The sequence below is a fragment of the Marmota monax genome, unplaced genomic scaffold (assembly GCF_021218885.2).
Source record: "Marmota monax isolate L192 unplaced genomic scaffold, Marmota_monax_Labrador192_F-V1.1 WCK01_AAM20220418_F8-fsc00037, whole genome shotgun sequence".
NCBI lineage: Eukaryota > Metazoa > Chordata > Mammalia > Rodentia > Sciuridae > Marmota > Marmota monax.
Window position 1 is genome coordinate 4,370,089 of NW_026693245.1, and position 14,664 is coordinate 4,384,752.

Sequence of the window (14,664 nt, forward strand, 5' to 3'; positions counted from 1 at the left end):
TTAATTTTTTTTATGTCATTTGCAGGAAAATGGATGGAACCTGAGAGCCTTATGTCAGCGAAATAAGCCAAATGCAGAAAGTTAAGGGTTGTATTTTTCCCCCTCTAGTATGTGGAAGCTAGAGAGGGATAAAGTAAAAGAAAGGTGGGACACAGGGGTTTCACATGAAAATAAAAGGGTGACCAGTAGAGGTAGAGGTAGAGGTAGAGGTAGAGGTAGAGGTAGAGGTAGAGGCTGCAAAGCACAATGGTTAACAGCACAGGCTCCAGCACTAGGCTGTTTGGATTCAGAACTGATCCCCAACTTGGGACCTGTGATCTTGGTCAATTGACTTCATCTCTTTATGCTTCTCTTTTCTTATCTGCAAATTATAGATAATAATCATGCTCACCTCAGAGAGCTACTAGGAGAATTAATTAAGTTATATTTAGGAATATGTACATAGTACACAGTCAACATTGTGAGTTTATAAAGGAAATAATTAGCAACATTTTTAAAAATATTAAGTAAGTAAACAAGTAGACCTTTTGTAAGTCAAGGGTCATGTTTTTCATTCTTCCAGGCACAGGGCCCAAATGTTTCCCATTCTCACTAAGTAAATGTGTGAAGAAGAATAGCCAAGATGGTCATTCTGGTCCAAAATTGGTTGATCTTTCTATAAGAAACACTTTAACCCAACAGTAAGACCACTTCTAAAATAGCCAAAGGGAAGGAAAAAATAAGTAACAACATAAAAAATATTAAAAGTACTGTTTATAGATAAACAATAGCAATGACAAAATTAATACAAACAATGATATGACAATATGAACATACTCCATTCATGAAGTAGATTAAAAACCCAAATGATTTAAAGTCCTTAATGTGAACCATCAAGAATCATAATAAAACTTAAATGAAACCCGAAGAAAATTCTTGACTCCCAATAATCATCAGCATGCCTTCAAATTTAAATTCTGTGCTCTAGTAAACGTAACTCCTAAAACCAAACTTTCATGAGAAGGCAAGCCGACCCACAGCCCTACATGGAAACACAGCCATTCAATTTACAAAGCACAGGGCCAGTGTTACAGAACTTATGTCAGACCTTTTCTTTTGTCAGAAAAAAAAAAAAAATCAGATCCTTTTTTAAAGTCTTAATCTTAAAAAGACTGTGCAATAGCGAAAAGCTCCAAACTTAAGACTTTCAAGTGTCTCAAAAATCAAACAGAGGCATTCCTTTATCGGGACAGACAAGTAAACCAGCAGGAACATTGAGGGAAATTGAGCAAACAAATGTGTGTACACAGATGGCACAATCAGGCGGTGTCACCAGTTCTCAGGATGTTCTGCATCTCAGTGCTTGCTCAGACTGGGGGCAAGCTGAAGTTCAAGAGTCCATGAGGAGAAGAAACGACACACTGACGTTTTCTCTTTGTAACAGTAAGAAGACTGGTTTTAATTACATTCTTAGAATAAAAGAGTTGCTAGATTTTAAATCCTCCAAACAGGTCAAGTAAATAACCAGCCTGGTATCAATTTAAAAGGCCATTTCTTGCTCTTCTATACGACTAGCTATTCCAATAAGTGAAGGATACCTGCTGCCCACACTGCCAGACTGGCAAAAGAATTTGCAAACTTACATCTTCATATGAATCTCTCTTATGGAAACACCTCATCTTAAGGAGGTAACCAACAACCAGAACTTGAAAAAAGTAAAGCAACAAGTAACCACACAGATATATTGTAGTTATTTTTTAAAAGAATAAATTCCAAATATCAGAAGGGGTACATTTGGAGACCAAAAGAACTGCAAGGTTATAAAAATGTTCTACCCAACATTGATATGACCCCTTCTAATCACATGAAACACAAGTAGAGAAAGATTTCACACATGGAGGAAACCATTATAAACTGGACATAAGAGTAGAAAATATTGGTTATTGATTTAATAAACAGGTTTTAAATATTTCAAATTCAAATTGTACTATTTTATAAGACAGTTGTTACTAAAGCAGACCATTGTTACTACTTTTAAAAACTCTCCAATTACTTTTGAGGTCCTGGAATCCAAAGCTGTGAAAGAGCAAGCAGAAAAAGCAGAGCTGAGTCTGGCTTGGGGATTCTTTACTGGTTTTCCTACAGCTCTGTCAGTGACTTATCTCAGACCATCATTAGTTACTCTGGCTAAATGGTTTCCGGTAGACAGATGAGTTCTCCCCTCAGTGTAGCATGGTTCTAAAGGATATACCAGCAGGAACTAATGAAAGCATAAGATAATCTGCAAACCTCAATTAATCCTCCCCTTCCCCCAGGTGACCCTCTTTCAAAAAGCCTTTCTCAGACCAAGCAGGTCTGGAACAGCCTCCACCTCCCTGAAGCCAAAGCACGATGCCCTCCTTGTGTCACCCACAGGGTAGTGGACTTGTGCGGGCTACATGTACACTTCTCCCACCAAGCCAGGAATAGGGATTAGAACTTGATGAGTCAGAGAACACTGGCTTAGTTAAATGATGTTAAAAAAAACAAAATTTGTTGGCATTGTAGTATTTGAAACATGATATGTTTACCTGTCAGTGATATGCTATGAATCTCCAAGGACAGGTTAGAGTATTTTGCCATCATTTCTTCTCCAACAAGATTTGTAAAAGCTGAATCTGTAAGAGAAAAAACATGGGATCAGACATCTCATCAAGACTAAATGACTATCTGAAAGTCAGTTTGTAACAGCTAAAATGCCATTGTACACTATTATGGATAAATAACATTTTTTTCAGGATTATATTAGGCTATTAAATGTGACCAAATTTCTGATTTTTTTTTTTCTGTTTCTTACCTAAATGTACCGGGTATTTACTCAGACAGCTGTTTTCTTTGATAAATACCTCCATTTTCTTATTCTACAATTACAGATCCCTTTAAAAACATAAATGAATTGAAAACACTGAAGAATTAGATAATAGTAACAGAAAAGGAAATGACGGAATGAGGCAAAACAAGCAGGACATGGTGGCACATGCCTATAATACTGAGGGTGAGGCAGGAGGATCACAAGTTTGAGGCCAGCCTCAGCAACTTAGGAGGCACTGTCTCAAATAATAATAATAATAATAAATTAAAGCAGAATTAGAAATATAGCTCAAAAACAAAGCACACCTGGGTTCAATCCCCAGCACCAAAAAAGAAAAGAATGAGGCAAAGAGAGATGAGAGAACAAAGAGTGATGAAGGGACTATAACAAAGGGCAAGAAAAAATAAACAAAATAAAAACTTTGGGCATTAGAGGCAGAGGACAAAATGGCTGCATGTGAGATATACATTGTTTTCCAGCTATGGTTACAGTGTAGCATGCCCTTTAGCAACCCACTTCCCTTTCCTCTGTCACTGGGTTTGAAAATTTTCATGAAAGAAACAAAGTTTCCATTTTTACCACACTCTCTCTTCAAAGCCTCCCCCTCTGCCCCTCCTCCTTCTTCCACAGCCTCTTGCTTCTTTGAGTAGTAGACCTCACCCTAGCAAAACTCCAACAAACTCTAAACAAGTCAGAGAAGAAAACAAGGCTTCTCAACTTGGCTGCATTCTGAAATCTTCATTCAATTTAAATTAAACCTGAGCCTTTTTTTATTGCACTTTTTAAAAACACTCAGAAAGTTATTTCTAATGCAAGATTAGATTTCCAGTCTTTTCCTTTTCCTAAAGGTATGAAAAATGTTATCAAAGTATATCACCTTTTTTTACTTCAATTTTACACATGGCTTAAAACACTGCCTAATAAAAACATGTACCTACAGAACCTAATTCTCCAATAAGCTGTTTAAAGATTTAATCACTTCAAAAACAGCTTTGAAGGCTGAAATGCACTTTCTTATAATCTTTAATAACATATTTAAGTCATCCTGTCCTTTGACAGTGATTTTATAGAAAAATATGTCCTGAGTTTCTCATTTGACTCCCAGGGATGGAAAACCTCTTCTCCACCCACACCTAATATTTATTCATTCACGTTCATATTCTCTCTCCTACCCACTTCCAAAAGCAACATGGGGCAAAGGCATGGGGATAGCTTGCTAAAAGGGCTCCCATTAATATTCTCTTCTTAATGAAGATTCTGGGTTTTGTTTTTTTCTTTCCATTCCAGGACATAGCTCATTTAGAGGTTGTTTTAAAGAAAAAAATACCTCAGGAAAATCAAGGCAGATACCACTCACTCATGGGTAGGAAGAAAAGAGCTATTCTGTATATTATCAATCTGTGAAGTTTATAAAACAAAGTTTTGGTATCTGCTTCCTTGCTAGGGAAACCTCCTTTCTTGGCCTATCCTACTATGGAACAGGATGCAATGGTGAAGGTTATTAACACACTCCTCATCCTGAAACAAGCCCAAACCCCTTTTGAGATCATCAAACATCATTTGTTGTTGTTGTTGTTCATACTCTCAGTAACAATAAGAGAATGACATATGCTTAAAAAGTGATTTCTGGTGGCTGGGATTGTGGCTCAGTGGTACAGCACTTGCCTTGCATGCGCAAGATAATGAGTTCATTCCCCAGCACCACATTAAAAAAAAAAACAACTAAATAAACAAAATAAAGGTATTGTGCCCATCTACAACTAAAAATATTTTTAAATGATTTATGTCTTTCTTATTTCTATTTCATATAAATAAGTGAGCATATAAAGCACCTGACACATGTTTAATGATGATGAGGAGTAAGAAATAGAGTAAACTTAGATTTTGCCCAAGCTAAGGTTAGATCCCTTTTTTTCTGCTTGTTGGAATGTAGATCCTAGATGGGTTCTTCTGTCAAGAGGTTCCTGTTTGGTACCTCATTCATAACGGTAGCTGACAGGGCCACAATTTGTGATTGAGTCATTAAAATTTCAGAGTCACACTAATTCACTATCACCAGCCTGTGTGTTTCACACATGCTGACCTCTAAGCTGGACAGTGAGAAGCCTGAGTCTGGCAGTGGGATGAAGGTGAAGGTGAGGCCAAAGAGATCAGCCAAGGCTGGAGCTCCCTTCCTTTTACTCATCTCCAGGACCTGTTAGGGAAGAACCCATCTAGGGTCTACCTTCTAGGGAGCAGAGAAAAGGAATCTAAGCTGAGCCTGGGCAAAATCTAAGCTGACAGCAGTCGAAGGAATAGGAGAGGAAAGAAAAAGAAAGCTTCAGGGATAGTTCCAGAATGTGCTAGCTGTTTTGCCAACTTTAAATTTCCAGTCCATATATTAGAAGTAAAATCACACATCCACAAACCTGGAACCACTTACCCCAACTTCACATTCTCTTTAAAAACATCAGTCCTCACCAGGTTCCAGTTTCCACTGAACAATACCCAAGTACAAAAAAACACACATATAACCAATATGATTTCTGCTTTCCTTTTAAGAGGCAATCTGCACACCCGACATGATCAGGGCAAGAGCTGTTAGAATAGTAAAAGTGAGAAGTTCTTTGTTTAGACACTTTTTGATCAAAAGAGTGAGAACATAAACCTTATTGCTTTCAGTAGGAGGACAGCTTGCAGGAGAGTGACTCAGCTAACTGGTATATAAAGAAAACTGGCAGGAGATTCAGGCAGTTACAAGCAAGTTACAAGAAAAAAACCCTAATTGTAAATGTGCAACCCAATTATAATATTTCCCTGAGAGGATTGGGCTAAGTCCCATAAAGACGTGTAACATGGAGAGGCGGGAATTTTGTGTTCCAATCCAAGTTCTGCCAGTTACCTACTACTTGGGGTTTCAAAATGTGATACATCCAGCTCAGTGCTTTGATGTTCTCTTTCCACTATAAACCTCATCTCATAGGGGAAAAATAAAAGGGAGGGAGAAAAAAAGGAGGATTGGAAAAGTTGTGTAAACACTGAGAGATGGAGCCAAGATCATGGTGCACATTCTTTAAGTTATCATAATCATCCCTTTCTTAATCCTCACTGGAAGTTTTCCACCTGGCACTCTTTTACAGATAGTGGCCAAAATGCCAACATAAAAGAGTAACATCTAGGGCTAGGGTTGTGGCTCAGTGGTAGAGCAATTGCCTAGTATACATGAGGCACTGGGTTTGATTCTTAGCACTGCACACAAATAAAAAAAAAAATTAAAAATAAAAGTCCATCAACAACTTATAAAAATTTTTAAAAAAAGATTAACATCTAATAGTTATTCCAGAAATTAGAAGATTTCTTTTTGTCCTTCAACAGGAGCTGGGACATGAGAGTATTACATCAAAGAATTGAGTAACATCCCAATTTTCACCTATTATTACTTTATGTCAAAGAGCAAAATGGACAACACTTAGATGTGTTTCACATATTATCTTTTAAAATTGCTGGAGGGGCTTATGATTTATGCTATTAACACTTTCAAATAAATAATTGTGTCATTATCTACCCAAAATATTAAGGTAACATTTTTACCAATTTAATTTTGGGGCTTCATTTAATTGAATCAAATTGGGAAGGACCAAAGGGAAGAGTATGGACTTCATCTATGAAACAGTCGAAGTTGGGACTGGGAGTATATAGCTCAGTGGTAATAGCACTTGCCTAGCATGTGCAAGGTCTTGGGTTCCATCCCTAACAACACAAAAGAAAAAAGAAAAAGAAAGCATAGATTATTATTAAAAAAAAAATAGAATTTTTTAAAATTTTCACCTATATGCCAATTGCTATCAATATACAAAATTGAAATTATTTTAATAATTTCTCATTTTAACATTCTAATACTTAGCATTGTAAATATGCAACCCAATTATAAAAGCAGTACAATTTAGGAATCAATCATATATACTTTACATAAAACAAAGGTTTAGAAATCAGAATTTTTTTTTCCATAGGAACAATATTGTATATAACCATGAGAGCCCATGACCAATGGTAAAAAGCCATTTAAGCCAGGACAATTTTAAAACACCTAATTAACAAAAAAAAAAAAAATACTGCCTATAAACAATATATTTAGAACTGCATGAAATAGTCCTAGCCCTTGTCTATAACTATAATAATAGAAAGAAAAGAAGGGAGAGAATAAGGCTACTTTGGGTCCTGGGCATCATTCTCCAGTGGGATTTTTGTCAAGAAAAGAGGTGTGTCAAGAAACATATACAAGTTATCCTGATGGGGCCATTTATAAGTCAGCCCTTATAAGTCAGAGAGAGATAACAGCCCAGATAAGGAATGAATAGTTTTTATATAATATTAGGAAACTACTGGGCAAGAAAGCCATTTACAAGCAAGTTAAAAGAAAAAAACCCTAATGACAAGAGCAATGTTTACTCTTATACAGCCTTACAAAACAGTCTACAACAACAGTCCCCTACAACAAAGAATTATCCAGTCCAGAATGTCAGTGACCCAAAGTTGAGAAACCTTGATTCTGAACACACATACCCTCAATCTTGATTTTTCAAAAGGCCTGTGACACTGTGGTTAGTCCTGTTCTACTTAGTTTAAGTATAAATATTTTAAAGCATGAACATTTCTTGCCACCCTTCCCCAACAACCACCACCTCCCACCAGGGGCCTATTTTGAGGGCCTTTTAAGAAGAAAAACCACATGTTGGATGGAGCCCTAAAATGCAAACCAGGAAACCAGCTACAGCCATTAGCTAGCTCATTGCTCTTGGCTAAGTCACAAAAGCACTTTGGGCTTCAAGATCAAACAAAATCCTTTCAGATTCTCAAAACTATGTAACTATAAGGCTATAAAAAGATTCAGTTTGGGGATTAGGGATATAATAGTTATGATAACCTCAATAACTTTAAGAATGCAAGAAAAAGCTTATTTTCAATGAAAAGAATAACACTATTTTTAAATATAACATCTATTATTTCTATACTAACATTCCTAACATATTTTGTTATCCTTGAATACTGATGATGTCTTAGAAGTACAGTTTATTTTTAACAAAATGTTATAATGTTTTTTTTTTCCTTCTATTTAGGAACATGTGTCCTAGGTTGTTTATTCCTAATATTCACTTTATAATGTGAAACGTATGGCCAGCTATACAAAATTAGCTTCAGAAGATTATAATCTAAGACAACCACCCTCAACATATATACTCTATTCCTCTTTAAGGACATATAATTCCTTGGGAAATAGAACTGAAGAACAAAATTACTAAATTGTTTTATTGTAGTTGAATGCCTATCTTAAACGAAGCTTCCCTCCCTCCCCCCCCCAAAAAAAATGAACTAATTATTTTTCTCTTCAATCTCAAATAACAGAAGGATTTCAGAACACAACTTTTTTCACTGAACCGTATGACAATGACATTGCAGACCACATACAAAAGAAACACCCCAACATCATCCCAATATAGTCTCAAGATCTGGGGACTAACATTCATGCATTACCAGATCATCTCGGCACTCTAGATAAGTCTCCCTACAAAGTACTTTTTAGCAAAAGGTCCAGCTCAGTATCACATGCTCCCATTAGCTGTCATATCTCTCCTCCTTCATTCTGGAAGAGCTCCAGTCTCCTCCTGACTTTGATGACCTTGACTCATGAAAATCCCAGGAGAGTTCTACTATAATATGGACAAATACAGGGTAGACACCTTTGGCATAAATATCACTGAGCTAATACTGTGTTCTTTTCCTTGTACACCCTATTAGAGCACACAATTTTTTTCCACCTGTATTGATGGTTTTTGGTTTGACCTTTGATTAAGATCGAGCTTTGATTAAGGTCGTGCTTGCAGTCTTTTCTATTTTTTCTTTTATCCCCTGTGAATCTATAAGAATTATTAGGGAAATTACTTGGTAGCTATATAATACTTTGTACCTCATAAAACTTTTCATTGACTAATTCATAACAGTATGTGCTCAAGATTTCCCATATTATTCAGTGGTTTATAACCCATTAGTATCATTATCTACCTTGATACTCAGTTTGTTCCATATTGTCCAGAGGGAGCCCCTTTGCAGTGACTCTTTCATTCTTTTGACATGGTTTACCATTCTGTGAGCACTTAACTGTTTTCTGACATAAGATGTTCCAGGCTTATTGCCTTTCTCACCCTAATCCTGAAATCAACCATTTCTCCAAGAAGCCCTGCTTACTCTTAGTAAAGAATGGTACTTTAATCCAAAACCAGGGTGTTAAGTATTCTTATTCACTGCTTCATCTCGGGAAACAGAGCCAAAAATACATGCAAGCATACTCATATACACATACATACAACACATATACATATGTGTGTATATTACTTATACATATATCATATATATTATAAGGACATTTACACATACATACACACATGGATACTGTCAATTGCAATCCAAAACCACAGCATTCTACTCGCCCCTCCCACCCACTCCCCGCCACACACATATCTTCATTTCCTTCTTCTCTAGTGGAAAACCTGGGTCCTAATATCCTTGATAGATTTACTTAGTTGATCAGTTCCCCTGTATGTAACTAATCTCCCACTGCTGCTGCCACACCTGTCCCCATGTTCCTCACTCACTCAGGTTGCTTCTGCCTCCTGAATTGGTCTGTCTCTCCTGTATGCCTTACCTCCATGCCTTGATGGGGATCAGATACTGATGTCTAGCTGCCCTGGCATGACAGCCCTTGTCACCCTGCTCAACTCTTGAGACCCTGCACTAGGAAGAAGCACCCTCTTCACTATGATAAGGCTTGAACACTACACCTGGGTTGCTCTCCTACCTGGATGCCATCCCTACCAGGATCTGGATGCCTTTTAGCTCCACTCCCCACGTGAGGATGCTTCCCTGTTCTTCCCCTCCCAATGGCTATCCATTAAGGGCAAGAGGAGAGAGAAAGGAGAGAGCGGGGATAGAACACTAGGAAGTGAGTCAGTTGAACTAGGTCTTAATAAATGCTTATGTAATTCATTTTAATGATGATGATAAATTTAGGTTAAAATTTTTGATGTATCAGAAATATCCCTATTAAAGATAGGCTTACAGTAAATCTATCCCTTTAAACAGTTTAAATGCCTTTAAAGATACAAACTGCTAGCACTTTCTCCTGAAATATAGGTAACACAATGCCAGGAAAATGTGGGCACTTGAAAAATAGTCATTTCAACAACTATTTATTCTGGGCACTCTTTGTGGGATAGTCTAGTAGGGAACAAAGTTGATCAAGGAAGCACACAAACCATGTCCTCTGTAAATTAAAATGCCAATTTCAAATGACTTCACTGCAAACATTTCTCAAAAAATAAACATGAACCATTTATCCAATTTTTTCCTATAATAGTAATGATAATGATGTTGAAATATTCCTATTCATATTTCTCTTTCACAAAGACACTTTAAATTTCTTATATAAATTTAAAAAAAAAAAAAAAAAAAAAAAAAGCCTTCACAGAGTCAAGGTGAGTCCCTGTGCCTAATTCTTTAGGGACTCTATCAACAAGTCTTATAGCTCATACCAAACACTGAGACTGACTGTATTGTCAAGTGGCTCCAAATGTTCATAGGCATATCGAATTACCTCAAGGAGACAACTCAGCATTGTGTATAAGAAAACAAGCTCTGGAATTGGATTGACCAATACTAAATTTCTAGCTACACTGCTTTACTAAATATGTGTACTTGGGCAATTACTTAACCTAAGCCCCAATTTCCTCATTTGAAAGCCGGGAATAATAAAGCTAACTCATTGGGGCTATAAGTTGCACAGCTGGCACACAACTGTCACATAGTAAACATTATAACTTATAACCATGTTTATTATCCAAATTTGCTGGAAGACTGGGCAGAGTGGCCCCTGTCTGTAGTTCCAACTACTCCCAAGGCTGAAGTGGAAAGATCACTTGAGGTCACCATTTGGAGATCAGACTTGGCAACAGAGAGACCTGCCTTTAAAAAAAAAAAAAAAAAAAAACCCACTCTGCAAAGTCTTAGTTTAACAGATCACCTATCTCCAAGCAGTTCAAAGCATCTACATTAAAAAATATCCAGGGGCTTAGGATGTGGCTCAACTGGTAGTGTACTCGCCTGGCATGAGTAAGGCACTGGGTTCGATCCTCAGCACCACATAAAAATAAAATAAAGATATTATTTTTTTTAAAAAAAAGTATCCAGTAAACTTTACAGTACACTTTAGCAAAGAAGAAACAATCTCATGGAGAGCTATATAGAGTCTAGAAAGCAAGTTTTGGTTGCCTGATCATTTTTAATTCTAGTTTAAATTTGGATGCTTATTTCTTGCCTTGTATATGATATATGATTTTGTAATTTTAGCTTTACATGGAATTAAAAGAACAGGGCTTACATACATACATAGATATTTCTCTCCCCATTCATCCCTTTTGTTTCCACCTTCATTTATTCTACTTCCATTTGTTTCCTAGCTTCCTTCCCTTTGGAACCTGCTCCAGATATTTGCTTAAACCTGATGTCAACAGAGTATCAATAGTGCACTCTCTAGGTCATATCATTTTAAAGCAGTAGTTTTAAACTACATAGAATTACAAGAGGAGTTTTAAAACTACTTATGTATAGGCCGAATCTCAGGCCAAATTAATCCATTTCTACAGGCAGGAACCAGATATCAGTAATTTTAAAGCACTGGTAATTCTGACATAGAGCCAAGGAAACCATACTTTAAGTACTAACCAAGAACTAATTGATTCTCAAAACTACACAGTTCTGGAGCTGAAGGGTATGGCTCAGTGGTAGAGCTTCTACTCAGCATGACTGAGGCCTAAGGTTCCATCCCCAGAACTGGAAACCGGTGGGAGGGGGAGGGGAGAAAGAGCGAGGAAGGAAAGTAGGCAGGCAGAAAACCACCGTATTCTGAAAAAGAATGTTGGATGAATGGGAGATAGAAAAACTAGGGATAAGGGGGGGGGGGGGGTTGAATCGGGACAGTTATTTTTAGGTGATATGATGGAAAAGAGAAGAAGAGGCAAAGAAACTTAAAAATTAAAGCAACCCAAATGATTTTATCCAAGTTGTTAACAACTAGGCCTTTTGGAGGGCATGTATAAAACAAAGAATTGTCTTGGATTATCTTTCCTTCTTCATGGTATGTTTAAAAAAAATTACAGGCTATAGCTTCATAAAAATAAATTACTGTGAAAGGTTGAACTTAGCGCACAGAACCATGTCCCTCGTGGGCAATCTTTACCACTTAAGGGGCAGTGGTATTCTTCTGTCCTTGCTGCATGCTAACGCTTAAGAGATTTACTAGCACAGGAAACCAGGTTAGATGGGGAAAAAAAAAAGAGTAACTATAAACAGGTGAAGCTGAAATGGCAAAGCTGTCTTAAGCAACACAACCACCACAGGGGGCGGGATAGGGGTATTGTTTTCAAAGACTAAAGTATACACACAAATTATCCTGTAGATTGAGAGGGCTTTGTTTTCTTGGTTGGTTGGTTGGTTTTTTTTTTCACTTTGCTCTGCAAAACATCCTCAAAGCCAATACCTGCCAGGAGGAAAGGTGATATCTGAGTCTTACTCTCAATTCAAGTAAAAGGAGTTGGCCTTGGGGAATGTGGATTTCAAAACTCACGCCGCAAGAGCAGAAGCAAAGTCACTGACTTGTGCCCGCACCCACCCACACATGCTATCGCCCTCTTCCAAAGAAAAAAATCTCGAACCCGCCCAAATACCAACACCCCCGACGATTCTGACTTGCCCGGCGCCACTCGTTCCAGATTCACTCCACCAAGCAGACAAGCCAGAGCCTCTCCAGTTCCCAGGTTCAGCTTAGGTAACGCACACCCAGCCAATGGGAGGCCGCCGCCGCCGCCCCACAGCCCGCCTTCGCCAGCATCCGCGCGCTGCTCCCCACCACCGCCGCCCCAGCGCGCCCGCGATGCCCTCCCCCTGCGAGGACTCGAGCTCTCTGCGCCCCTTCCAGGCGCGCCCCGAGCCCTCCCCATCCCGGCCCCTGCACCCATCACACCTGGGGGATCGCTGTCCGCCAAGCTCCAGGGCGTCCCAGCTATTAGGCACACAAGGAGAAGCGGCCAGGCAGAGGACGCTCGGGGCGCCAGGGGCCCCCGCAGGCCCGTGAACGCTCGCATGGGGCCAGCGGGCTAGCCCTGGTCCTCGTGGACGCTGCTTTTTCCTTAGCTCGCCGCCGTCGGTGTCCCAAGACCCGGCGCACAGTCGCTGATGGCTCGGGGCTCACTGCCAGTCCCAGGTCAGGACACGCGAGAAAAGGCTGAGTGGGAGGGGCCCAGCCGCCCTGCCTTCCTCCCCGGAGACTCTCTCTCCGTACCCGAGGCTGGCCCAGTGCTGCGCCCAGCCCCCCATGAATTATGCAGCCCGCAGCCGCCTGCTGGCGCTCCCGGATGTGCAGTGCCACCTCCGCTCCGCATCCTCTCAGGCCTCCTCCTTCTCAGCTCTACGAGGCTGGGGAGGGAGCTTGCTGTAGATGCTGGGCAGGTGATGGCGAGCGCATCACTTCGGGGATAGGTTGAAACTCTCCCTGCAAACTATTCTTTGCGTGCATCAGAGGCAGGGTTCGCTTATTTACTTTGATGGGACAGACAAGAGAATAGAGAGTACTTTTGCTCCCTCAGGCATCTTCGAGCTATCTTATTAAGGGGATTTATTTTTTCCGCTGGTGGAAGGCGCTGTCTAGCGGCCCTACACCCTGGATTTGCTTTAGCTCTTCCTACCAGTTACGCACACCCTTCCCTCCAGTCTCATAACTGGGTCTTTCCGGAATAAGGCTTCAGAGCCCCCAAGGCCCTATAGTGTATCTTTTTATTTTCCCTTTGTTTGCTTAGCCTAACAGTTTTTGAGGCGCCAAAAAGAGCCTAAGAAACAACTACGTAAAGGACATACTGTGTAAAATGCACAAAGACGTTGAACTTGGTCAAACTCATACACTGAACACCATTTAACATAATGCCATCCCTTATCCATCAAGGCCAATAGCTGGAAATTTTTTTATGCTTCCACCAAATATAAGACAACTAAAAAACTTTTTTTTTTCCTTCTTAAAAACGGATCTCCTTTTGTTGCCTACACTGTTAACCAACCCTGGAACCCCAACGATTCTTTGGCCTCAGCCTCTGGAATAGCTGAGACTACAGGACTTCTCCACACAGAAGATATTTTTTACAGGTACATTATAATTATACATAATAGTGAGATTAATTATGTCATTTTCGTGCATATATACAGAATATCTTTTGGTCAATTTCATTCCCCATTTCCCATTATCTCCCCTTTCCCTCCCCTTCTCTTTCCTTTATTTTACTGATCTCCCTTATATTTTTTCCCCTCTCCCTAGCTTCCACATATAAGAGACTTTCTGAGCGTGGCTTATTTACTTAGCTTTGTAAATATGGCTTATTTCTGTTAACAAGATACTCTCCAGATAATTCATTTTTCTACAAATGACATAATTTCATTCTTTATAATTGAGTATAAGTCCATTGCGCGCATATATATATATATATATATATATATATATATATATATATATATATCATGTTTTCTTTATCCATCCCTCCACTCACAGACACTTAGGCTGCTTCCATAACTTGACTGCTATAAACATGGGTATGCAAGTATCTCTATAGTATGTTGACTTTAATTCTTTTGGAGAAATACCAAAGAGTAGTATCATGAATGCCATGATGGTTCCATTCCTAATCTACAAAAGATATATTTTTTAAAGTATCTCTCATGGGGCTACTCAAGCGGTAGCACACTTGCCTGGAATGCGTGCG

At 38.9% G+C, this 14,664-nt stretch overlaps 1 protein-coding gene across 1 annotated transcript in view; it reads right to left on the reverse strand.

Moving 5' to 3' along the window:
* Emb (embigin) overlaps window positions 1-13,002 on the reverse strand; it is a 60,586-nt gene extending 47,584 nt beyond the window's left edge. Inside the window, exons 1-2 of the mRNA XM_058583142.1 lie at window positions 12,612-13,002; window positions 2,550-2,636 (exon numbers count right to left, since the gene is read on the reverse strand). Coding sequence (XP_058439125.1) covers window positions 2,550-2,636; window positions 12,612-13,002 — 478 coding nt within the window. The remainder of the gene's footprint in view (window positions 1-2,549; window positions 2,637-12,611) is intronic.
* Window positions 13,003-14,664: the final 1,662 nt, after the last annotated feature.